Here is a 25,204-nt window from a genome sequence, read left to right as displayed (position 1 = left end):
GGCGGAGGGAAAAAGTCGAGTTGAGGAATTTGAATCTTGTTTGAAGGAGGAGAGGGAAAAGAAAGAGCCAGGGGAATGTCTGAGTGAGCCGGTGGGTAGGAGCGAGACTTGGGACGACGCGCGGCAGTAAACACGGGCTTAAAATACGCACAGGCGCTTAACATACAGTTTGAACAGTTTTATCTGACTTTTTGCGCTTTTTTAGCAGTAAAGACACGGCGAGGTTAATAGTGTACGATCTGGGATTAAAACAACTTGAGTGAGACAGCGCAGATTTTTTTTTCTTTTTGAGGGAAGTGAAACGAGAGGATCCTGTTTGATTTGGTCAGTGGATAATCGCATTTTCATCATCAAGCCGGAGTCAAAAGAGAAGTTTTTAAGCTCTTTGAAGTTGCCATGTTTGTGAGATGACCGCGGCTGTATATCTGAACCGTCTTGCCACGAGAAGAATCATGAGCGCATCTGTACGGTGGTTCCTGCTATGTTGCGTAGTCGCGTTGTGTATTGGTCCTGTGAAACCACTGACAGGTAAGAATGCTACTCTACCTGTCACAAAGTTGTTGATACTGTTCATTATTGTTGAATTAAGTGGAAAAAACATCATAACGAGCAATTAGTCCACCTTTTCCTTCAGCTCACAGTTCATTAATTCAATTTGCTTTGAGGTGGAGAGGCAGACCACATCTGTGTGCCTTCAGCATCTGGGAACATGATTTCTAGACTCGTAAAAGAGCCAATAAGCACGGGCAACAAAGAAAACAAACATACACCGTTTATAGGCAGATTTTACATTTTTGTGGTCCTGGTAGAAAAGGTCAGGGTGATGTGAGGCAATGGACAATTACTATAGACTTACTACGCATTCATTGTAGCATGTTCTTCTACATTGTCTGATTTATTTATTGCTGTGTTTATGGTGCACTGTGTCACCTGCCCGTCTTCATGTTATTATTGTGGGGTTTAATAATAAGTACATGTGACATTCGATTATCTTGCACTTATTCTATTAAGCTACACTTTTATATTCTTAAAAATACTTCTGTGAGTGGAGCAGCCTCTCCATAGATCTGACATGTTAATTTGGCATGTTCATGTCACCTGTAATGGAGAAAGATGTAATGCCATACTGTGAAACATGCCAGGTAAAGCAATAACATCTCCAGGAAGACAAGCAGGTGACACATCCTCCACCTGGCATATAGTTTTTTCACACTGCAAAATAAAAGAAAAAGTGAATGATAAGCTGCTGGCAAGTGCGTGTAAATATTAAAATCTTAAAATTGTTAGAAGACATGCTTAAAATGTCTATAGTCACAAATGCCTTTCCTATGATTTCAGGCATAGAGTGTCTGTCATGTTCAGTCCTAAAATGAGCACCAATAAAAATCTGTTAGCTCATGTGTTTTGGTCATTACAGACCAGCTGTGTTGCCTGGGCCCCATAACTTCAACCTTTCGTGGACGTATGACCAGGACAGGCACATCCCTATGATTTACAAGCTCAGAGTGAACGCTTTACAGTTGATTTTTCTTCTTGGAGGACTTTTGGGGGTTTTGCATTAGTTTGGGGGCCCAGGAGAGTGAGGAGGGGATGTTGAGGGGATGCAGTTTTAGTCAGAGCGGGCTGACTCAAACTAACAGGCACATGATGAATGGGGCAAGAGGGCAAAAGTGTAGGGGCGAAAAAGTTTGGGAGGGGAGGTGGCTAAATGTGTAGTGTTCATTTGAAGAAAGGCATGAAAAGGAGACTAGATGAGAAAGGGCAAAGGCGCCGTACTGCATGGGAGGCTGAATTATGTGGTGTTAAAAAGCCATTGGGAATAGGACAAATACATGGACTGTGTTGGGTATTTGGGGAATGTGCCAGTCCACTGACATTTAGCATGGGGGCAAAGACTGGAAGACTATGGCACCACAGAAGGGAAGAAAATCTGTTGGTCATTGAGGGAGCTGTTGAGGACAAAAGAGGAGGAGACAAGGCCTGGATACCTCACTATGGTTAGTGTCTATCTTGGCAAACATAAAAACATACAGGTCAGGCATGCCTCTCCACCTCAGCAGGCTTTGTCCTGCTCTACAAGCTCTATTATGATATGAAAGCAACATCAAGAGAGCGCAAAGACGAAACTAGGTCCGCCTTTGTCAAATGTGGTACTGAAAACAACACAGACACGGCCATGCTCCTCTGAAAGCACCCAGTCAAGTGTAAAAATAAGGGACGGCAATGACTTTTAATGCTCAAAAAGGGCAGTGAGATGTGGGGGGAAATGCATTAGTGGTTTGTTTAACTAATGAAATAACTTGGACCAATATGTAGGTTCACTCCATAAATCTAGTCCCTTAAATGTGATTTGTGTGTGTTTGTGTCTGCTTGGGTCACTTGAGTTACCGTGGAGTCCCCCCGTAGGGTCACAATGATGGGGCCAAAGTTCAAAGGTTGGCAGTGAAGCAGACCAGGAAGGTGGGCCGACAAGCTTGAGAAAATCTTTGCAGACATGGCACTATAAATCAGACATGGGATATTCTTGCCTCAGGAGTCAATAACAAAAAAAAAAAAACATGGCTCTTCTAGTTTTCAGATAGGCACTTTATTGTGACACTTCTGTTATGTCAGTTAGGGCTGCAAGATATATTACAATTTAATCCAAACCTCAAATTGTCTGGCCACAGTTAGCAAAGTGCAAAGGGTGCAGTTCTTTGGGTATAATTATTTCATTTACAAACAACAAAACATTCCTCTTCAAATTGGTTTTATCAGTTACTCAGTTTTCTCTCAAATTTTAAAGGTGCTTTATTACATAAAATTGATTTTTGCGGGCTTTAAGCCATGTTATAATGCCCTTACCTCATCAAAAACATACCTAGAATTGTGTGGGTTTTTTTTCATTCACACATTATTATTAGTCTGTCTACATCTCTAAAGCTCAAAATTCTCTGTTCCACCACCAGATTGGCAATTACAGCTGCTTACATTACCCAAATAATTGTAGTGAAGGTGTATGGAGTTTTAAAACATAGTGTAGCACTTCCTGTATTACCACATGACATCACAAGGAGTATTTTCTGTTTGAGAGAAGAACTCTGTCTAAATATGCAGGGTTTGTGTGCTAAACATGTGTGAATGAAACAGAACACAATTGTTTGTGATGACAACATTCTAACAGAGTTCAGAAAATAGCATTATTTAAGCCCTTTAATGGCCTTAGACATGCTTTCTTAAAATACAATTGCATGTTTGGGCATGAATGAAAAAAACACTTGATAAAGTCATGTTCTTCAAATCTTTTACCCACTCAGCTACATTTTTCTAACTTAAGCAGATTTACAGATGTTTTTGTGGTTCAGCCTTAACCATGTTGAGTTGTGCACTGAGCTGAGTCCAGTTAACAAGAAGCCTTTGTCCCCAATCAGCCCATCCCTCAGGTCGACTCCTCTATCAGCAGAGACACCAGATAACTCCACTCTGTTTGGGACTGGAATGATAATGCTGCTTCTACGTGGAGCAATTTAGTTAATAGGCAAATAAAACTCGCTCACTGAGTCACCAAGAATATCTATAGTAAACTGTAAATCAATATATAGTTTATTTTTGACTATGCTGTTCTTTTTCATCCAAGATAGACTAGGCGGTGGTAAAAGGTAGAACTAATAGAAACTAACTAGAGATTGATTTTTAGTGGTTGGGGTGTGCAGTATTATGTAGCAACTAGCAAGTGCACCTTTTTTTCCCTTTTTTTTTTAAATTAGTTTTTTGGAAAAATACATTTGTAGAAGTACTATGATTAAAACTAACCTAAAAAAACAACAACAATGTGTGTAATCTGTCATGGTTTATTCTGACAGATTTTGAGTTTGAGCGCAGTCCTGCCACAGTCATCTCATCTCTGGGGAAGCCTGTGATGATGCAGTGCACTTTGAAGGGGACAGGAGGAGAGGAGGAGGAGCCCCCTGATGTGCTCTGGCTCCATGAAGGAGAGCCCCTCCAGATTGCAGACACAACCCAGTCCCAGGTGCACACGGGCAGCCACACCTGGACCATCATGAGCACCTTAAGGTGAGAACACTCAGCTATGACCCCACATATCTGTATCTACAAGTGACAAGCCTGGAGGAATCTGCTATGCATTTCCTATATGTTTGGTGTCTCTGTATGTAGGTGTAGTTAAAAGTAAAAACTTTTTGGTGTAAGGATTTATTTTTCTTGTAATGGGAATATTTCAATATAAAGTAATTAATAAATAATATATGGTGGTACAGAATGCTTGGACATACACCAAAAGGGAGTTCTGACTATGAAATTAAATGTGCTATGTATACTTAAAAATAAAGTAGTTGTATTATGTAATATGTGAAGTTGAGAGTGATTGCTGGTTCTTTGTAACATTCCTTGTCTCTGCTGTATACTAAACAGGATTGAGAAGGTCCAGCTGACTGATATGGGCTCATACCAGTGTGCTGTCTTCATTGAAACGGAACAGGCCTTTTCCAACGAGGGAAGCATTCAACTGGAGGGTGAGATTAACTTATGCCTGAACTAACAAACATCACTGGATATTCAAATATGAAACATACCCTTTTATGTATATATTTACAGGACTACCTCATTTCTCGGTGGAGCCCCAGCCCATGTCCATAGTGGCCAATGTGCCATTGATACTTCTCTGTGTCGCCCACGGGCCCCCTGAACCCGTCCATGTCATCTGGCTGCAGGATGGGGTGCCCCTCAATGCTTTAACTGACCCTGTAGCTCTGTCCCCCTCCACACTCAATATTACAGGTACCTCATTTTTTGGTTTATATCAGTACTTATGTGTTGCACTGTAAATAATGTGTAGTAGTAATAGAGGGTCTGAGGTAGGTGACTGGGTGCTGTTGTGTGTTTTGTCTTTGTGGATGGGTAAATACAGGTGACAGAATAGAAAAGACAACTATACACATAATACTAAACACTGACAAGCTCTGAAAGGAGAAGTAAAGGATTTGCTTCAAAGCAAACCACAGTACTGTGCCAGCTCACAGGCTGCTGTGAAGTCCAGTGGTAGACCCACATAGATGAGTCATAGAGGAAGGAGTGAGCAAGAGGCAGAGGCAGCGAGTTGGGCTAAAGGTTTGACTCATGAGAGTAGATTGGCACTGACCAGGCCCCTTTGACGGTAATCTGTGCTCATGACCCAGGAATGGACAGCTGCTCTGGCACACCACAAAATAAGACAAAACTTCAAAACAAAATTTTAAAACATTTACAATCAATAAAATAGAGAGATTGTACAAAACATGTACCAGCTGTGAGATATCCTACTGTGTTTGTGCTGGCACTCACTCAGTAAACCAACAGAGGTAACATAAAGCAGATGCAAATTGACTGTACTTTTCCATACACTCTCAGCATATATTTTATATGTGTGTTGTTTATACCTACATGTATTATAACCAAATAGTATTGCAGTTTACTTGTTCAACAATTTCAGTTTTTGTGAATCCATGCTCAAGGAAAACACCAGGAAAACATTTTTAGGGAGGATGTGATTTGAGCTGTCAGTCACACCCAAATTAGCATCCTAACACTATCTCACTTTGGGAACCCCTTGTCAGTTGTAGCAACAGCACAAGTAGGCACAGACATTTTTAGACTTTGCACTGTCAACTCTCTGCTTTTACTAAAGGAAAGTTGATTCAAGAACTTAACCTTTCCTGCAGACTCAACTCATAACATCCAGGTGTGAGTGAATATGGTGCTACTTCCTTCTCATGAGCCATCAGGAAGAAAGTAGGGATGGGTGATATGCCAGAAAAATCATCACAATACCACGATAGCCATACAGTTATTAACTTTAACTTACTTAAAGGTGCACTGTGTAAGTTTTTGGTTGGGAGTCCGTCAACTTTTTGTTTCTATGGATATGTCATTGTTCTGCCTTGAATGTTCCACAGTATGACATTAAACAGAAAAACAGACATTCTGACTGTGAATGGGGTTACTTCTCCACAGATCTGACTTGTAAGTTCTTCATGATAGGATGGTTTAATACCATATTGTTAAACATTCCAGACAAAGCAATAACATCACTATGGAGAAAAGCATTTGACTGACACTCCACCAGAAAAGTTACACAATGCACCATGACAGAAGCTGATCAATAGAGTCTTGTAAGTTTGAGCAAGTTACATTAAACAGAAAAGCACCAAATCACACAATTGTATTTTGTCTAAAGGATCAGAATGCCATTAATTTTTATCACCATATTGTCCAACCGTAGTAGTGAGTGATGTAATCTTGGCTCAAGATTTACATAAGTCACTGGTCACTTCCGTCCTTTTTCCTCTCCCATAACTCCATTCTTCACAGTGCTGGGCCGTCTGTCCCGAGCACAATGGTGGCATGGTGCAGGCAGCCGCACACAGTAGATTTGTGCCTAAGCCTGTGCTGGTGCAGGGGCAGAGTGGGGGTCACGTGTTTGTGAGGAGCGGGCAGTGGAGGAATGTGTTAGGACTGAGAGCTGTTAGTCAGTTAGGTCCACGCTGTCATGTGTGTCCATGTGTGGAGCTCTTTACAGTAAGCTGAGTTTAAGACAGGGACACATAGGCCTGTCATGATAATTACTTTATTGACATATAATTATATTTTTAGGCTATATGATGAGATTTATTCAGTAGAAGATTGAGTTAATAACAGCTCATGATTTTTTTACAATATTGTAGGTTTAGAATAGTTTTTGTGGTATACATCTGTTCTTGGTTTTATTTTGTCAGTGTGCTTTTTTGTCATGTTAATGTTTATGTCACACTAACTTTACTTTATGCCTTTACTAATAATTTTGTAATAGGTGCATCTGCTTCTTAGAATCGATGTTTCTATGTATGTTTGTATGTATGCATGTTTGTTTGTATTTATGTATGTATGTATGTATGTGTGTGTGTATGTATGTAATTGTTTGGTAAGCTACAAAAACTTGTTACTATGAGTATTTATGAGATATGAATAAATGAAAACCACAATTAAAAACATTATTGAATGACATTTTAAAGATTTTAATGTTAATGTTGTCTCATGTCCACCCAGGTCTTAACCGAACCAGCTCCTTCTCCTGTGAGGCCCATAACCGTAAGGGTGTGGCCACCTCTGGCTCAGGTGTCATTACAGGTTGGTGTCTTGACTATGTTTACACTTTGTTTGTTGTTGTAATTATTGTCTTTATAAGTGTCTTTTCCTGTTTCTATCAGTGCTGCCATCTCAACCCAGTGACCTCAGAGCAGTGGAGATCACTCAGGACAGCCTTCATGTTACCTGGCAACCGGGGTTTGGAGGCGACTATCCCATAATCCACTGCTCTGTTCAGGTGAGACAATGTAACACAGGTAAACGGGAAAGGTCAATACAAAGGGCAAAGCACTATTTTACCTGATACAAAAAGGGTATTTGGGTAGTTTCTTTTAAAAGAATAAGACAAAGCTTTTCTTTTCTCCAAACTCTTCCTAAGCCCCTCCCTTATTTATCCATGTACCTCTGGATCATGTTTCAGTTTGGGAAAGTGGCCTCCTGGACCAGCCCAGAACCACTCCCTCTCTCCATGTCTTTGCCGCTAACTCAGTTCTCATTTTTTTCTCCTGGAAGAGCAACAACTAGAGCACCACCCTTAAAAATCTGTTTCTAATAAAGCTGCCCCTCATACTTCCATGGCCCCCACCCCTCTCTCGCTCTTGGCTCAACCCTCCATAGCACTGCACCCTCACAGGGGAACAAGGAGAGGGGCTGGCCTCAAAATGGGGCAAACGTGAATGTTAATGGCTCTTTGTGTAGACAAAAGAAATTTGGAAAAACTTAAACAAAGCCAAATGATCCCTCTGTGAAAGAGACTGACTATCAAATCATTCTGTTCTTTTAATAATTTGAGGTTAAAACAGTGGTTATAGGCTATCTATATAAAGTATTCTATATTTACTTGTTCCCTTCCCTTCTGAACTCATTACAGTAATATCTTCCTCCAAGTCCACTATAGTTTGCATATTGATTTAATACAGTCAGGCAGATATTTCATTTCCATTTGTATTTAAACTTGGGCATGGCACAAAGAGCACTTTATGGTTTGAGTTGATTTACACAAAACTATTATTTTTAACACAAAATATTTAACCCAGTAAAGTAACATTTAGTAGGTCTAGTGCTTTGCAAAAAAGCAATCACTTGTCAGTAATCTTTAACCATTGTTTAATAATAGCATGAGTAATTTTCAAGTATTACAAGAATGTCAGAGCCTTAGGATGAGACAGTTTTACAACACACTTGACAAGTGAAAGGAAAAGGGTATTAAGAAAGAATGTTAAACTTGAAACAAAACGACAAATGGATATTGTTTTTCTTTGAGTAATACTTAGGGAATGCAGGTTGGACAGTGACTAAGAGATGACTGTTAGAATTGAATTAGATGCACTGCTTATTGTTTACGTTTGGATTCTGACTCATTGCTGTAGGAATGGGTCCACGCTCATTCAGAGAGCCTCATATGGACCTGTCTGACTGCTCCTGCCATAGTTGTTTTAAACTCCATTGTTAAAGCAGGTTATACCAGCAACATGCATGCACACACACAACAACACACAGTAACCTTGCTTCAGCAACAGGTTACTGTTGCTGAAGCAAGGTTACTGTAAAGAATACCACTCTCTCAGGAGCTATTTGTTAACTAGGAACCACGGAAAAAAGGCCAAAACTGCAGCTTTAATGTGGTTTATGAATTGTGTAATGAAGCATTTTTCTGCCCCATGTTCCTGTTTAAAAGTGTTTACAACAGAAGCCTAGTGCCGAGGCAGCAGTTTCTCACCGCTAATCTTTGGCTGATGAGTGTTGTTTTGAGTGCACCTTGCTGAGTTTTGGCTCAGGTTGAAAGCAGAAATTACGCATTATCTCCATTTTGACTGTAAATTACTTTTAGACAATTTAAATCACTACAGGGGCTTAATGTACAGCACCACAGGGCGTTTAAATAAAATGGTAAAGATATGGCAGCCAGCCCCTAGCCCTGTCAAGAATATTCATCAGTATGGCATTGTATGTATCTATCTCCATGCAGACCAAGTTTTGTGGAGAGGTGACCCTGTTCACAGTTAGAATGCATGTCATTAGATAAGTTTAATGACAAAGCATAATAATATCTCCATGGAGACAAGCAGGTGGCAGACCACTCACCAGAATTTTTTTTTTTTTTTTTTTTTTTTTTTCAATTCAATAGATTTTTAAAAAATATATATGTTAATGTTGGGGCTTGTAATTTTTTTTTCTTTTTTATTAAGTATACCTGAAAAGTTAATATGCTTAAAATGTTTATGCTTAATATGTTTACAGATGTTCTTTTCACCATTACAGGCTAAACATGTGACAGAGACCTTCACAGCTGGGCCTGATCGAATGATCCACAACCAGAACGTGAACATTCCTCCACCTACTCACCTGATTGGGGACTTGGAGCCCCACAGCTTGTATGCTGTCCGAGTGTCCTGCCACAGCAGCCAGGGGGCATCAGAGTGGTCACCCTGGGTGGAAATGCGCACCAAAGAAGGAGGTAAGACCCCAGGCTGCATAGGAATTATAAGAGTATGTCACAGGACAAGCTACTGCGCATGTCTCCTGCAGATAGAGCCTCTGTCCTGTATGGTATCATGTCAGTGTCTTGTAGGATTTCAGCAGATTTCAGACTCTTTCAGGAGCAGAGCTAGGTGTATCAATCAAGTATGAGTCGATGTCTGGCTTCTCAAGTTTGAGACACTTATTCTCATCATTTACGCACTCTCCTGTATTTAACTCATATGGGTCATTAAGATGCATCCCACTCACTAATGTTAATTTAGCATCATAACTTATTTTATTTATTAATAAACAAATAATCTTGTCTGTAAATGAGAAGTCTTTCTCATCTGGGTCCTTTGAAATAGTTGCAGTAGTTGAACTGAGATACAGCTTGTGAGTGTGACAGAGGTGTCACATGTGTCACTTATCTGCTGCTCACCAGTCAAGTGCAGTCTGAAAATATAACTAGAGTGTGTTCTTATCTAATGCAGAAGATGTGAGAATGTAGGTCAGTTTTATTTTATTCATTTCTTGGTGACAACATAGTTATTACAATGTTTCTAGTGGTCAGTGTTTGTAGTGGTCAGTGTTCGTAGTGGTCAGCGTTTATAGTGGTCAGTGTTTTGATGCTTAGTGCTTGCATGAAGCTGAGTGATGAATTAAGAAAGAATTCATTTCATTCATTGTTTTTTTTGTTTTGTTTGTTCTTTCCTATCTTGGACAAGTATGAAAAATAATAATGCTTGAAGTAAACAAATCATCACATTTGTTTTCCATATAGAATATTATTTTGATACACCATAGGAAGAAAGCACAAAAAAAGGACCAAAACATTGTAAATGAATGCTTTAGGTACATCTTGTAATTTTGTGTCTGAATGGACAGAAAATGCACTTGTGTACTAAAATAACTAGTTTGAGTCAAAGTCTGAGCACTTTATTGTTACTATTGTGAATCAGTGCCTTGGCAATTGTTTGCATGCTGCATTTGAATTAATGTTTGCAAGTCACTTAAGATGATAGATAAGAAAGATATGAAACTAAACTGTTACCATATTTATAGGCCTGTCATGATAACATATTTTGAAGCATGATATATTGCTACAGAAAAAATATTGAAACTACTTCTCTAACACAAACAACATAACAAAAATATAGCAAGATAATCCCAGTAAACCATTTTTAAATAGAGAGTGTCATTAAAAGGCCTGAGCTGCAACCAATAAATACCAGAATGAACCAATATTTAGCCATAGGAGTTGTGTATTCTACCCTCTACAGCTCAAATCTTATCATATTACAACTAAAATAACAAAAATCTCCTGTACCCACGATAAATATATTGTTCCAGTTTTCATATATTGAACGATAAGCTGATATAGTAATTATCGTGACAGGCCTACATACTTACTCAAACTCATCCTTTTCTGCATTTGCTCCTTGAATTTAGTGTGCATACCACACACGAACAGACAGAGACATATTCAGCTTACTCTTAAAATTGCTTCCTGGTCTGTGTGGATGACAAATACCAGGCTGAAGTAAGTCTCTCTACTTCAAATGTAAACCTAAATGTGAAACAGTACAGTATTAAGAGCAGTGTGTGTGGATGGAGAGCAGGACGCAGATCCAAATGGCTGCTTAACGTCTTAGTTTATACAGAGGTGGGATTTTCCATGCCAGCTCATGCTCCTCTCTCAGCCCGTGAACAGGAATGGAAACAGTGTATGAGGGAAGATATTTTGCTGGATTCACAAGGGGCAGTTCATAGGGAGTTATGATTTGCAAAAGAGCACTTCCCATGAACAGAAAAACAGAAGTATATACTTACAAAAATGAGACTTGAGATATAAGGTCAGTTTCATTTCAGTATAATAAAGTATACTGGGACACACTGTACAACTTCCGATAATGTTTTCTGTATTAATTTGACACCTATTTAATCAAAGTATTTATGATTAGATTCAGCCAATGGTCAGATGGAGTTCAAGAGGCTTTTGGGAGAGATGTGAAAAGGGGAGAGGCAAATACTGGAAGATCTTTGAGTCTGAGATGACATCTTTAACTAAACATTCACAACATTCCTCCAGTCTTTTGTTGAAATGGCCAAGACCATATGTTTCTTATTAATATCTTTACTATCTATAACACTGTATTATCTCTTACATGTGTCATCCTGGCACAGCCTTCCCCATCCCCTGCTCCTCCTAAATTCCTTCTACTACTATTTCACTTCATAAATGCATTTTTGTCAGCTCTAGTCCCATAAATTCAAAACTGTTGAAATAATTTTTTCTCTTCATAAACAAGTAAGTTTGTTTCCCACTTTTACAAACAAGCACAACAGCAGTTATTTTGTGTATCCACTTGCTCTGCTCTATTACTTCATCTTTTCATTTCTTGACCTTGTGTGACCTGTAATGTCTGTTTCCAGAGCGCCTACTGGTCGCTGTGGGAAAAAAGTGGGCTGTTGGTGGGAGCAGGGGAGAAGGAGATGGTGGGACGGTCGCTGGGGGAAGGGTCTGCTTTGTCCAAATACTTGTGCAGCTATTTTCCCAAAGCCCGTCCTGATCCCTGAAGGAGGGAGAGAGAGAGAGACAGACAGAGGGAGAGAGAGAGAGACAGATAGGGAGGGAGAGAGGGAGGTACACAGTCTGCTGGGGGGAGAGGAAGCAAGGTGACCCGCTTGGCCCAACTAATCTGAGAGCCTAGACTTTATCTGCCCTAGACATGTTTAGCAAACTCTTTTGGGGTTTTAAAATAACTACCTCTAGAATATTAGATATTAGATGTGGAAAAAAAAAAACACCAAGCTTCAGATTTTCCACCTTTGCCCAGTGGTAGAACAGTGAAAAATGTGTAGTAGTTTCTAAAAAGGATTACACAGAACTATATTTAAAGGTGCAGTACTATGTAACTTTTCTGGTGGCAGGTAGAACACCTGCATATCTCCATGGAAATGCCTTTAACTGAATAAAGAGAAGATGGTTGAGTTAATTGCCATGCTGTGTAGACCATTCAGTCCACAGCATGGCAACTCAGGTCTATTTACTTCACCGATATATCGCACTTCAAAATTTGTTATCGTGACAGACCTAATCCACTGTAACCCAGAGAGTTTGGTTTGGTTTGGACTCGCATTAGAGTAATGTTTCATGAATCATCCACACATGTGTTACATTATATCAGTCCATGCCCTGAACTAGTTACAATCTCACCATCATTAGCGGCTGTGGTGGCTGTGACTCACTCGTCTTATTCCTGTTTAATGCTTTTATCAGCTAAAATCTAGCCATAGTCACCAAATATCTCAGACAATACACAATTTTACAGTGAATAGACAGTCTATAGTGACACATTGTTATCACTGACACTGATGATGTCCTGATCTGGAAAAATCTTTGAGGAAAAGGGCCTGTTTTCATTTATGGAGAAAGTCATAGTTCTGACTCATAGACGTTCCCATTTGGCTGTATGACCCTTTTCCTTATAAATGTTGACTCATATGTACTGTATTCAAATAATTTTAACCGAAAACAGCTCCTACAGTGTTATTTGAGAAATAGGCATATAATAGCATATGTAACGGTAGCCTTTGGAGGATGCAGATGTTAACTCCTAATAGTTAAACTAATTGTCACCAGAAGTTGTTTTCTTTGGAGCTTTGGACCAGCCTCTTTAATGTGCAGACAAAGAACCCCTACAGTTCAGTCCACTAGCCATTGCAAAATTCCACTCGTGTTTAAGAAATGTCTGTTTTAGTGTGCTGGGTACAAGTTAGATACTGTACAGTGTTTGGTTTTGGAAATGGCAATAAGTTTATGATTTTGGGAGCTCTGATGATTAAAAAAAAACAAACCTGTAAAGTTGTCTTAAAATTTCCATTAAGTCTACTTTTAAGTTCTACTCAAGTCATATTTCTGTAGTATCCATAGCCTAACAATGACCTATACACTAATTTGAATACAATCTTGTTCCTAGCTCTGTTGACCTTGCAGTGGTTGTCAAGAGAGACTAACAGATAAGATAACTTTTAATGAGGTCGATTTGAAGTAGATGGTGGAAAATGACAGCAACAAATAAAGAACAAAAAGCACAGAAGGGATTGAGAGTTAGAGGAGAGGGAGCATTGGGTGACGGAGTGAAGGTGGAGACTTGATTTTGAGGTTGTTTTTGTTGCTGCCGACTGAACAGGGACCACATGTGGAAACAATCAGCTCTGAAACGCTTCCTGATAACATCATCCATATAGGCTGGGTCGTATTTCTCCAACTCACACTGTATTCACACAATGCAAAATGCTAGTTTAAGACTTTTTCACCTCCCAAGAAAAAAAAAAGTTGACAACCAGACAAAGGGGCCCCAAATCAGGCTCTAGCAGAAGGCTCAGAAAGTGGAATGTAGAATGCAATAGTAATCCCACACAAACACAGATTCCTCAGACTATTTCGAGTGAAGATTTATCTCCTCTGAGTATATGTGCTGCCAACAACATATTTTACTAAATTTACTAAAACAGAATTGACAGTGACATAGAGGAGTCACCATGTCTGTGAAAAGGGGGGCACAGATTCTGACTTATTTGTCTAATGAAACCAATCAGTGGTGGGCCGGAGTTGAGCCTTCAGCTGTCGTCACGACTCGAAGGATCAGGCTGTCAAAACAACGCACGTCTGGCTAACCTACAGCCCACTGGCCTCTGGAAGTGTCCTCCACTGCTATATTTAGACTCTCTTGTATGCTTTTATCATGAAAAAGATTGTCCTTAAAGGTGCATTACACAACTTTTCTGGTGGAGGGTCTGTCATCTGCTTGTTTCCATGAAGATGTGATTGCTTTGTCTGGATTGTTCCATGGTATGACATTAAACACATCAAACTAGCATTTATCCATTATGGGTGTTTTTCTATTGCTCAAAAATACAATAATTCTTTCTGTGAATAGAGTTGCCTCTCCACAGATCTGACCTATAATGTAGCCTATAGTTGTCTACTTAGAGATAAATAGGTTTACTCTATACTGTAGAACATTCTAGAAGACAAGCAGGTGACGGACCCTGCTCCAGAAAATTTGTGCAATGCACCTTTGAAATCAACAAGTGCTTCAGTCAAACATTTCCTTATTTTAGTCATATTGAGGTGATTCTACGTATGTCCGACTATTATACATTTGTATGTTTTCTGATTACTGATTAAATGTTTTGGGTTTTTTTATTGTTTGTTTTGTTTGTTTTAGTGCCAGACAATCCACCAGTGAACGTGAGTGCTGTGCTGAATGGGACAGAAGTGCTCATGACATGGCAGGAGCCTCCAGGGAAACACAATGGAGAGCTGCAGGGTTACATGGTGGAGTACAGCACACCTGCCCAGCAGCAGGTCAGTTTTGGCCATCAAACTCTGATGGTAACTTCAGTTGTTTTCCAGTGTGTAATAACAGGGTTCTAAATCATCTTCTTACAAGCATGTAGGTGGTCATGTTTGTAAATGAAATTAAGTTAATAGTTTATAATATTAATCACGGCTCTGACAATCAATAAAAAATAATTGTGACTTGTCGAATATTAAAATATCATTATTGTATTTGAATGATTGCTATCTAATAAATCACATAATCACTGATCAGTTAACTATTAAAATAATTTAGTTGCATCCCTAATTTTCATGTTCATAAAGTATTTTTATTCTCATGTAAGTTATGTATTCTTTGCCACTAACAATATTGTCTGTGTTTTTGCAGCTCACTGTGGACACTGGCTTGGACACGGAGCTGTCCATCAACCTCTCTGCTCCACTGTCCAATGTCTCTTTTCGGGTATGTGCTTATACAGGGGCTGGCCCAGGACCATGGACGCCCACTCAGACTCTTATGCTTATAACTCCTGGTCAGTAATAGCATTTCATACATATTGCACATTTTTACATGTGCAAATGGTAATATTATTTATTCCTTTTTCACTTCAACAGAAATGGAAGGAATAAAAGGTGAGTCAGTGCCTGTGAAATACAATCTGACCTCTATCTTCTTCTTTGACCTCTTAAGAAAAACTTTTTGACACCAATGGGAAGTGAGATAAGTGTTTTTCACCACACAACTTCCCTTTCTTACTTTCTGTGCTCTGTTCCTCTGTGAGCCTGTTCCTTCCTGAATATCAGATAAATGGGAAGGAAGGGAGAGAAAAGAGAAGATGCTCAAAGGGAGGGGGGGTTATCTGGAGACTGGCGGGTTGAATGAGGCGACGTGTCATAAATATTTATAGCAGGCCAGAACAGTGCAACATCTTTGTTTGCTTAGTCTAATACAGGCGGACTGACAATGAAACAACAACAGTCATAGATAAAAACATAGAGGGAGACAGGGAGAGTTGGGGAGGAGGGTGTGAAAGTTACAGACACAGTGGGTGGAGGTTGTGGGAGACTGGAAATATATTTAATGTGGCCAATGGGACAACTCACTGTGCACTTATTTACAGCAGTGTGCAAGGACACCTATTTTTAGAGAGTAAAGTTTGGTTTTAGTCTGACTGAAAGCAAGTAAGCCTCACCACACAAACACATACAGTCATAACAATGCTATAAATCGTACTTTTGTAATTTAAAGTTCATCCAGTTGTGACAATGAGTAGTAACTAAATAAGGCATTTTTGATGATAGTGACACATTTCAAAAAGTAGAGACATGACTGCAAAAAGCTTGAAAATTTGAAAAGGGGAGAGTTTTTATTTAATTATGCTAACAGAGCTAGTTGACATAAACTTATACAGGCCACTGTGGATAGACTTTTTTTAGATGAGTGGTTCACTCTAAAACTTTTGTCCTGTTGATAGAATTACATTTTTCTTTTGCTATGGATAGTACCTGGACAACGAAGAGATCATGTTCAAAAAATGGCCCAAAGAGGATAATGGGACAGTGTTAAGAGACCAAAATTAAAATATACCAGCAATTGACTATTTGGTTGGTGTTAATGTTAAGCTTCCTTCACTCCACCTCTGCCTTTGGCTGAATAATGGCACTTCTTGTACAAAAATACACTGTTCTAGCATTACACTATTTCCTGTTTTCTGGTTACCAAACCTTCACCACTCCACTCTCAGGTGGATCTTCGCCCCCGGCCTTTTCCTGGCACTGGTGGTACGTGGTGATGGCCATCGCTGGAGCTGTGTCCATAGCTGTGCTCATGGCTGTTTATGTGGCCAAGCTGCGGCGAAAGGAGACGCGCTTTGGGTATGTACCATGGTCCTACTCTTAGTAGCTAACGCTATGCCAAACCCAAAATCTGCAGTTTTAACATTCCTCTAAGCTAGTCCTTCGATTCTGCATGCATTCTGAGGTACATGGATACCATAGGAAACATCTGTTCAGTGAGACCAACACTAATTTTGTGAATTATGGACTTCTCAGCTGTGTTTACGCAGCTTTGACCAAAATTATTCAAACTGTGTACAAATGTTAAATTCAAGTCAGTATTTCGTAGTGCCAAATAATTTTTTGGTAGATAAATATACTATTGGGAAATTTAAGTTTATCTAAAATCAATCATTGTCAAGGACTTTAATTTTTATCAAAGCTGTCAAACCACACAAATGTTTTAGCAAGTTTCGCCAACTTGCATCGATGTCAACATTCTATTTTGTCAGTATTCTGATTTTCATTTTTTCACTATTTGAGAATTTCAGGAATATTTGTGTGTGTTTTTTACTTTTGTGCAGGCCAGGTGTATACATTTAACTTAATTCAATTTCTGCCTACTATTATTGTTTTTGTGCTGAATTGTATTGTGCATGATTTTCCAGAGAGGCATTTGAGCCAATGATGGAGAGTGGAGAGCTGGTGGTCCGGTACCGAGCTCGTCGCACCTACAGCCGGAGAACCACAGAAGCTACATGTACGTCTAGACCACAGATGTGAACAAAACAAACCCAAACCCCACGGATATGTCATTAAGAGGATTCACATGTGCAGGCCTACACACGTTTCAGTAATCCGGTTCAACACTCCAGTACAAAAATGTCACATCAAAGCATGTTCAGTCTTGTTTTAGGTATGATTCCTGTGAAAGGGTAACTGCAGCTGCTGTCATGCAAGGTGACAGACTGAGCCAGCTATCAAGTTTAACTAGCATTTCAAGATCAGTCTATACACTTCCAAAAAAAGACAAGGATAACAGTCATACCACACAACAAAAGTTTATAAAAATGAAATTCACGACTCCATTATGCTATTACAGACCTACAATCACAGTTAAATTGTAGTGTTCATTGGTTTTAGCTTCTTGTTATATGCAACTTTTTGAGGACCCATTTTAATGATATAAAATTTAGTTTTAAACTCTTAATTGCTATGTGAACTATTTCTCCTAATTTCTCATCATTCTGAAACCCATGAATAGTCGTTCAGTTTTCCTTGAATCCCCAGCAATGGATACTCAATATGTTTACTAATGTTCTTCTTGTACAGGACTAAACTTGCAAAACAGCCCTTAAATGTGTGGAGTAGGTAAAATGAGAGGGGTGAGATGTGTGGATAACATGCACTCTGACTGAATAGGAACTGCTTTGGGGAATAGACAAAAAGAGGTCAGTTCGAAGGGATTTAGGTGGAATTTACGGCAATGATGTTGACAAGTACTTCTACATAAATTTGAACCCTGAGGACTATTGTATTGCCCAAACATATGCAGCCTAATAACTGGTCATGCTAACACGTGTTGGAACATGCCTATGGACTGAGCGCATTGTTGTCCAGCACGTGGCTGATTGATAGTGGGAAACGACAGCAGCTGAGAGGGAGGGGGCGTTGTCCTGTCACAGCCCTGTCCAGATGTGAAAACACTGTACACATGGAGCTAAATGACTCAACCACAAGCACAAATCCTCTGACCTCATCTCTGTCCATTATTATTGGACAAATAACTTTAAGTACATTTAGATGGGTGTAGATTTTGTCTTTTTTCTGCTATTGTTGTTGTGATGTTGTATTAAATGAATGAATAGGAGAAAGAATTTTAGAGGGACGAGTAGCTAATGGTAGATGTGTTGTAGGCAGAAGTGACGATGAGATGATTTGGATTTTATTGGATTTGAAATGGAGGAATTTGACAGTATGGGTGAAAACCAAAAATGAGCTTTACACAAAAATAGCAAGTTGGATTAGGTGTGACAAAGATGGAAAAGGCAAAGACATATGGCTTGATGAAAAATAACATGGTTCATAGCAATTAACAATTTAAAACAAACTATTATTTCTTTTGAATGGTGAAAAGTACTTAAGATGTCACCTGAACAGGAAGTAAACTCATGACTGCCATCTTTGTAGACAGACATTGCTAGTTCATGTAAATTCAACATAATCTATTACCAAATTCCTCTTTATGTTACACAATGATGAAAAATCTTAACTGTTTTTCTTTTGCTTTGTGGTTTTGGGAAAGTCCTGCTGGGGATTCAGTTCTTTTTTTCTTGCTACACTAAAAATATGTCTTGTCTTGTTTTCAGTGAACAGCCTGGGCATCAGTGATGAGTTGAAACAGAAGCTGCAGGACGTCATGGTGGACAGACACAAACTGACTCTGGGAAAGACCCTTGGAGAAGGTGGGGTCCGACCTTTAGCTCCTAATGTTTTTGGGAAAGGGGAGGAGGTTGTATCAGTAAAAGTACAAGGAGTGTCTGACATATTGCAGCTTGACTTTACAGTACTGACAGCTCTTCTTGCTGTTTTTAAATAACTCATCATTATTAAGCTGTTACTTGCCAAGAATGAACATACTTTTACAATTTTTTTTTTAACAGAATTAAATTTTATTAATTTATTAATGCATGTATTTATTTAAACATTAGGAATTTAGTTTACAGTATGTATTTTAGTTTATTATTTACTATTATTTCAGTGTTAACTTTTCCTTTACACTTTATTACAAGTTTAGCTTAAAGCCTCACTGTGTAACTTCTTAGCCTCAAAAGAGACTAAAATAAAAATCTAATCATTTTCATTTTGAAAAACATGCATACTCCAAGCAAGCTTGCATCTCCACAGATTTGATTCTGACTTGCCCTGGGAAATGGCCTCATCCTGCTTGTCTCCATGGAAATGTTGCTCATTGGTTATTATATTCTACAATATTGCATAAAACTTAATGGAAAATGTTAACCTTTTATTTCTATGGAATTATGTGCTGTCTTCAAAAAGTTGCATGCTGTTGTTTTATGTTTTGTGAATAAATATAAATTCTAGGTGTTACGCTTCACCCCCTCAAACATTAAATCTGATTATAATGGTAATGGCTGCAGTGTATTTGATGTTTTTTGTTGTTTGTTTTTAGGAGAGTTTGGCTCTGTGATGGAAGGGCTGCTCACTCAAGAGGAGTCTGTTCTGAAAGTGGCTGTAAAGACGATGAAGAGTGAGTAGAGTTAGAGCTTTACAATGAGTGTCTTCTTTTTGGGAACACTGTCTAGTTCATAAGCAGCAATCCAGTGTGACAAAGACAAGGCCTAAGGGCTTGAAATCTTACTTTCTGATCAGTAAACTATATCACTAATAAAAGTAATTCTTGTCTCATTTTAGTTGCCATCTGCACACGCTCTGAAATGGAGGATTTTCTGCGTGAAGCAGCCTGCATGAAAGAGTTTGACCATCCCAACGTCATGAGGCTTTTAGGTAAACCACCATTCAAATGCTGTCTTGATATTTTTGCACTTTAGAACAACAAGCTTTATTGCAGGATTGAAGAGAGTTCATAACAATGTATAGGCCAATAATATTTGATACAGATGGGAGACAGCTGAGTTCTAGAGTTTTGTCTTCAATAGAACTTTTCCTTTGGATATTTCTTAAGAGAATACCATGTAATAAATAAGGAAATCTGGCTCTTTCCTCCTCCTATTTCAGGGTGTGACATCCTCAAATAAATTCTGTAATCTGAAACCCATGGTGAAGGAGCAGTTATTAAAGGATGACAAATTGACGATTAACAGTTCATTGATGTAGTATGAGCACTGTTTTATTTCTAAAGATCGTCCATGCATATTTTTGAGTTTATTTCATTTTGTTTTATAGCAAGTACAATTTATAAGTGTTGAGTGTATTTCCACACACTTATCTTGTGCGTGTTTATTCAGGTGTGTGTTTGCAGACAGTGGAGAGTGAAGGTTACCCGTCTCCTGTGGTGATCCTGCCCTACATGAAACATGGAGACCTGCACAGCTATCTGCTCTACTCCAGACTCGGTGACTGCCCTGTGGTGAGTTCAATTAAACAATCAAAATGCCCAATCAGCTGCACACTCACTGCACAAACACAACACAACTTTATTGGCCCAGTGAGTTCAACATTTTATGTCAGCAGAATGAGATCCAAAGGTGAGCAGCACAAACACACCTACTGACCCATATTATTAAAGAACAAATTCTGCTTGATAATACATACAAGCATAGCTAGGTGTTCTAAGGAAAAATCTGGAATAAAGAAAAATGCAATAATTGTACAAATAGCTACAAAGCTGGAAAAAAGACAAAGTACATTAGACTAGAAAACAGTAAATATAAATATAAAAGTACTACTCCACTCCCACACTCATAAAGTGTAAAAACAAAATTTATATTAAAAATGTCCCTGTATAAGTTATATGTGTGTGTTCATATATGTGTGTTCAATGTCAAAATTGTTGTCGTCATTGAAAGTTCTGGTTCAAATGTTTTTTCTGGGGACAACAAATTTATCATTTCACCCCTGACCGATTACTGGCCTCCACACAGCACGAGATACAATGCATTATTAGTGAAGTCATTTTTGGACTGAAAGTACTTTACGCTGCAAGTCCCAGCAGAGTGACTCAAGATACTCAGAGTTAATCAAAACAAGACTAAAATGTTCCATGGATTTGGCAAACATTTAGAAACACAATAGAGCTGAACCATGATTTTCCCATAGGAGCTCTGTGTTAAAACAAGGCCAGCCAGTTCATACTCACTCCATATAGCACATCCACATACACCCCCTGCTGTAGAGAAAGTGTAATACACTATGTTTTGGCAACTTACTTTTTCTGCAACTGTGGAAAAGTTTCATTCAAAGGTGTGAGTCTATGGAACAGTCTAGATGAAAAAATCTAAACTTAAAAAAAATTTCAAAGAAATGTCAAATATGATATGTCAAAAAATATATGAAATGAATTGTAACTGTGCTTTTGTATTAATGAATACTTAAATAAGTCACTTCTAAATGTAGCTGTTACAGATTCATTCATTGTAACATCATTATTTTATATCCATCTTAAATGAATGAATTAAAATTAAAAAATCTAGTGAAATGAAATGGACCATATTAACCCCCCTCTCATTGCCCTACAGTACCTCCCCTCTCAGATGCTGGTGAAGTTTATGACCGACATTGCCCGAGGAATGGAGTACCTCAGTAACAAGAACTTTATCCACAGAGACCTCGCCGCACGCAACTGCATGTAAGCAGCACTCTGTTTCACTTCCTCTAAGAGTTCCTGCTCTGTTCATTTCTCATGTGATGTATTTAGTGAATATATTTAAAGTCTGACCTGATCAAAAGTGGATAGACAAAATGTCATGTCAAGGAAAACATGCATTAACTGAAATTCAAGAAAGAAAGAAGTTTCATATTCATTATTTGTACAACTATAATTTGCATATTTTTCTGTTTTAGGTTGAATGAGAACATGAACGTTTGTGTGGCAGACTTTGGTCTCTCTAAAAAGATCTACAATGGGGATTACTACAGACAAGGGAGGATCTCAAAGATGCCAGTTAAATGGATTGCAATTGAAAGCTTGGCTGACCGTGTTTACACCACTAAGAGTGATGTTGTAAGTTTTCTTTTAAATTTCTAAATTAATGTTACTAATTAAATGTTGTTTTTGTTGTACTGTGTTTACAAAACATGATATTGTTTCTGTAGTGGTCATTTGGAGTGACGATGTGGGAGATTGCCACTAGGGGGCAGACGCCGTACCCTGGAGTGGAGAACAGTGAGATCTATGATTACTTAAGACAGGGCAACCGCCTCAAACAGCCTCCTGACTGTTTGGACAGCATGTGAGTGACTGATCCCTTCCTGCAAAAAACACACTCAGATATTTCATCAGATTAGACGTGCACCAGAGGCTTAAACTCAGACACGTTAATGTAAATCTTTAAGAATATAGTTACATCCTTTGATAGAAATGATAAAAAGTTATTCTCTTAGTGTTTAAGTCAGGGTATGGATCTGATTAACACCTGCCATAATTAATCACTAATGTAACTACTGTATAAACTGCTCTTATGGACTCTTATGGTTTGTTCAGTGTAACTGTAATGTATTTTTAAACAAATCAAATACATGTTTCCATCTTCAGCTACACCTTGATGTTCTCATGCTGGCTTCTGAGTCCCAAAGACCGCCCCTCCTTTGAAACCCTGCGCTGTGAGCTAGAGAAGGCTCTGGATGATCTACCGGACCCCCAGGACCCTGATGAAATCCTGTACGTGAACATGGAGGAGTCATCCATGGAGCTGGGGGCTGTGGGTGGGCGCGACCCTAATGTAGGCCCCTCCCCTCTATGTCTAAAAGGTCTGGACTCTGTCACCACTGTGGAGGTGCACCACCCGAACCGTTACGTCCTCTGTCCACAGCACGAGACCAACCGGGCCCTATGTGACTCTATGGAAAGTCTGGACATGCCCATTTCATCATCCACTGCCACGCTGCCCTTACAGCCGTCCTGCCACTCCACGCCCAACCTGACCCCAGCCCCCACCCCCACCGTGGAGCTGCTAGAGGACAGAGACAGGAGAGTGCCCTGGTAGTGACGGTCAAGGACAATGAACTATTACTGCCAATGTGCCCATATCGAGACTGACTTTATTGACTGTAAAACACACAACGTGCCCCATGAGATGCTTTTGCACAAATGTACTCGTGCCCACACAGCCGAAGACATTCCACAGAAGAGATGCAAAACAAAGATCAAGAATAACCTTATGACATCTGTGTATCAACAACAGTAGTTTATTCATTCAATTGGCCAAACACCACTTTTGGTACAAACAGGCCAAACAGACAAGACAAAAGCTACGGTTTTGGAGATTTTGTTCCAAATGCCATAACAAATCTCTTTGATCAAATACGGCTGGTATATTTTGGACTCCCTTGTACGTTCCTATGACATTCACTGTATGCATTCAAGAGGACACACTGCCGGACAATCAGTATCATTTCAGCTCATGTAGGTTCTCATTTCACATCTGTCCTTGAATGAAACTAAACATCTGTGAATCAGCTGTACACTGCCATAATGCATTGACACTCAGGACAAGGACAATATCTGAACAAGCATTTCCTTACAGTTTTTTGTTTTTCCAACAAGTTTTTAACTTACCAAAAGGGCTGTCAATCAGAATTTCTAAGTTGTCCAACCTAATTAATAATATTTCGTGTTATGTTTATTGCAAGGAAAAGTGTTGAATTTGAAATGCAGGTACTAGTCCAAAGGGACACATAAGATACTGAATAATACTCAAAGGTTCAGACACAGCAGCTCCAGATGTGTTGATGCCTTTACATTTGACAAAAGCACAGTGTTATTATTATACACTTTGTATGTTTTGCTGATATGATTTTGCACTAATGTTTGAAAGTCTTATTTGTAAATGTTTACTTTTTCTATACATGAATTTTATAATTTCGTTGGCAAATATTCAGGCATTGCAAAATATGGCCTTTATCCTTCGAAAAGTAATGAGTGACCATATAAGTCATTCTGCTTCTCTCATGTTTAGGACTGTTTCAGCTTCTTTGCACAGACCTGAGCAGCTTTTCAACAAGGAGGCACTTAATTTAAAATTTATTTTAGTTTTATTGCCCATGAGATTTATAGGCCACACGTGTAAGGAGAAAACCTCTTCTGATAAGGCTCTGTGTTTTTAGTTTGGTACTCTGGTACTTACAATGGTACTGTAAAAAGGAATGGTTGACTTGTTACGTTCTTATTCACAAATATAATCTGTTTGGTTTTAATCATCAATTTGAGTAAGATGGATGAAGATTGTGATACCAAACCAGGGAACTCAGGAAAATAATAATCTAGTTCAAATTTAATCCAGTCCTTATAAAATGTAATATTGTTATCAACATTATTGTATATAGGACTCAAACTAACAAGTCTGCGTTCTATTTTGCTGCCACTTTGACAACTATTGATTTCCACTTAAGTTTCCACTTATGTTTATAATGTAAGGTATACATGTAGCCTAAAATGTACATTTCATGAAATCTACAGTTAAGGTACTGTATCTTAGATTATAAGGCACTGAGCTTTTCTCGTGTATAGTGAATGTATGACATTTTTAATGGTTACTCATCTATTTAGCTAACTGATGATTTTGACCAATTTTTTTTATAAAAGGTTCCATCAACTTCCAAACTTTCCAAGTGCCTTGAGAGAGCCAGTATTTTTCATGTTTGTGGTTCTCCTTTTTATTTGTGTTGATTGGGAGATGATTGTACGTAGTTACATTTATATTGCCATTCTTTTGATTTTTATGCATTTTTATACCTGCAGTATTTTGTATATGAAATAAATTTGTTTCTGTATAACCTCTTCTGTTATTTAGTTAAAGGTGCACTATGCTACTTTAACTG

At 38.7% G+C, this 25,204-nt stretch overlaps 1 protein-coding gene across 1 annotated transcript; it reads left to right on the top strand.

Moving 5' to 3' along the window:
• Window positions 1-25,147, top strand: LOC110163612 (tyrosine-protein kinase receptor UFO). The gene is made up of 20 exons (XM_020928606.2): window positions 1-528; window positions 3,843-4,053; window positions 4,411-4,511; window positions 4,594-4,776; window positions 7,060-7,140; window positions 7,221-7,336; window positions 9,361-9,556; window positions 14,796-14,935; window positions 15,297-15,441; window positions 15,524-15,541; window positions 16,654-16,783; window positions 17,353-17,444; window positions 19,054-19,149; window positions 19,878-19,955; window positions 20,120-20,212; window positions 20,674-20,795; window positions 21,904-22,013; window positions 22,229-22,388; window positions 22,481-22,617; window positions 22,920-25,147. The coding sequence occupies exons 1-20, from the start codon at window positions 408-410 to the stop codon at window positions 23,368-23,370; spliced, it is 2,781 nt and encodes a 926-aa protein (XP_020784265.1). The 5' UTR covers window positions 1-407; the 3' UTR covers window positions 23,371-25,147.
• The last annotated feature ends 57 nt before the right edge of the window (window positions 25,148-25,204 follow it).

This window comes from Boleophthalmus pectinirostris, unplaced genomic scaffold (assembly GCF_026225935.1).
Source record: "Boleophthalmus pectinirostris isolate CB_2022bp ecotype Guang Dong unplaced genomic scaffold, ASM2622593v1 HiC_scaffold_9, whole genome shotgun sequence".
NCBI lineage: Eukaryota > Metazoa > Chordata > Actinopteri > Gobiiformes > Gobiidae > Boleophthalmus > Boleophthalmus pectinirostris.
Note: the sequence above shows the minus strand (reverse complement) of the source record. Positions and strands in the feature narration are given on the sequence as shown.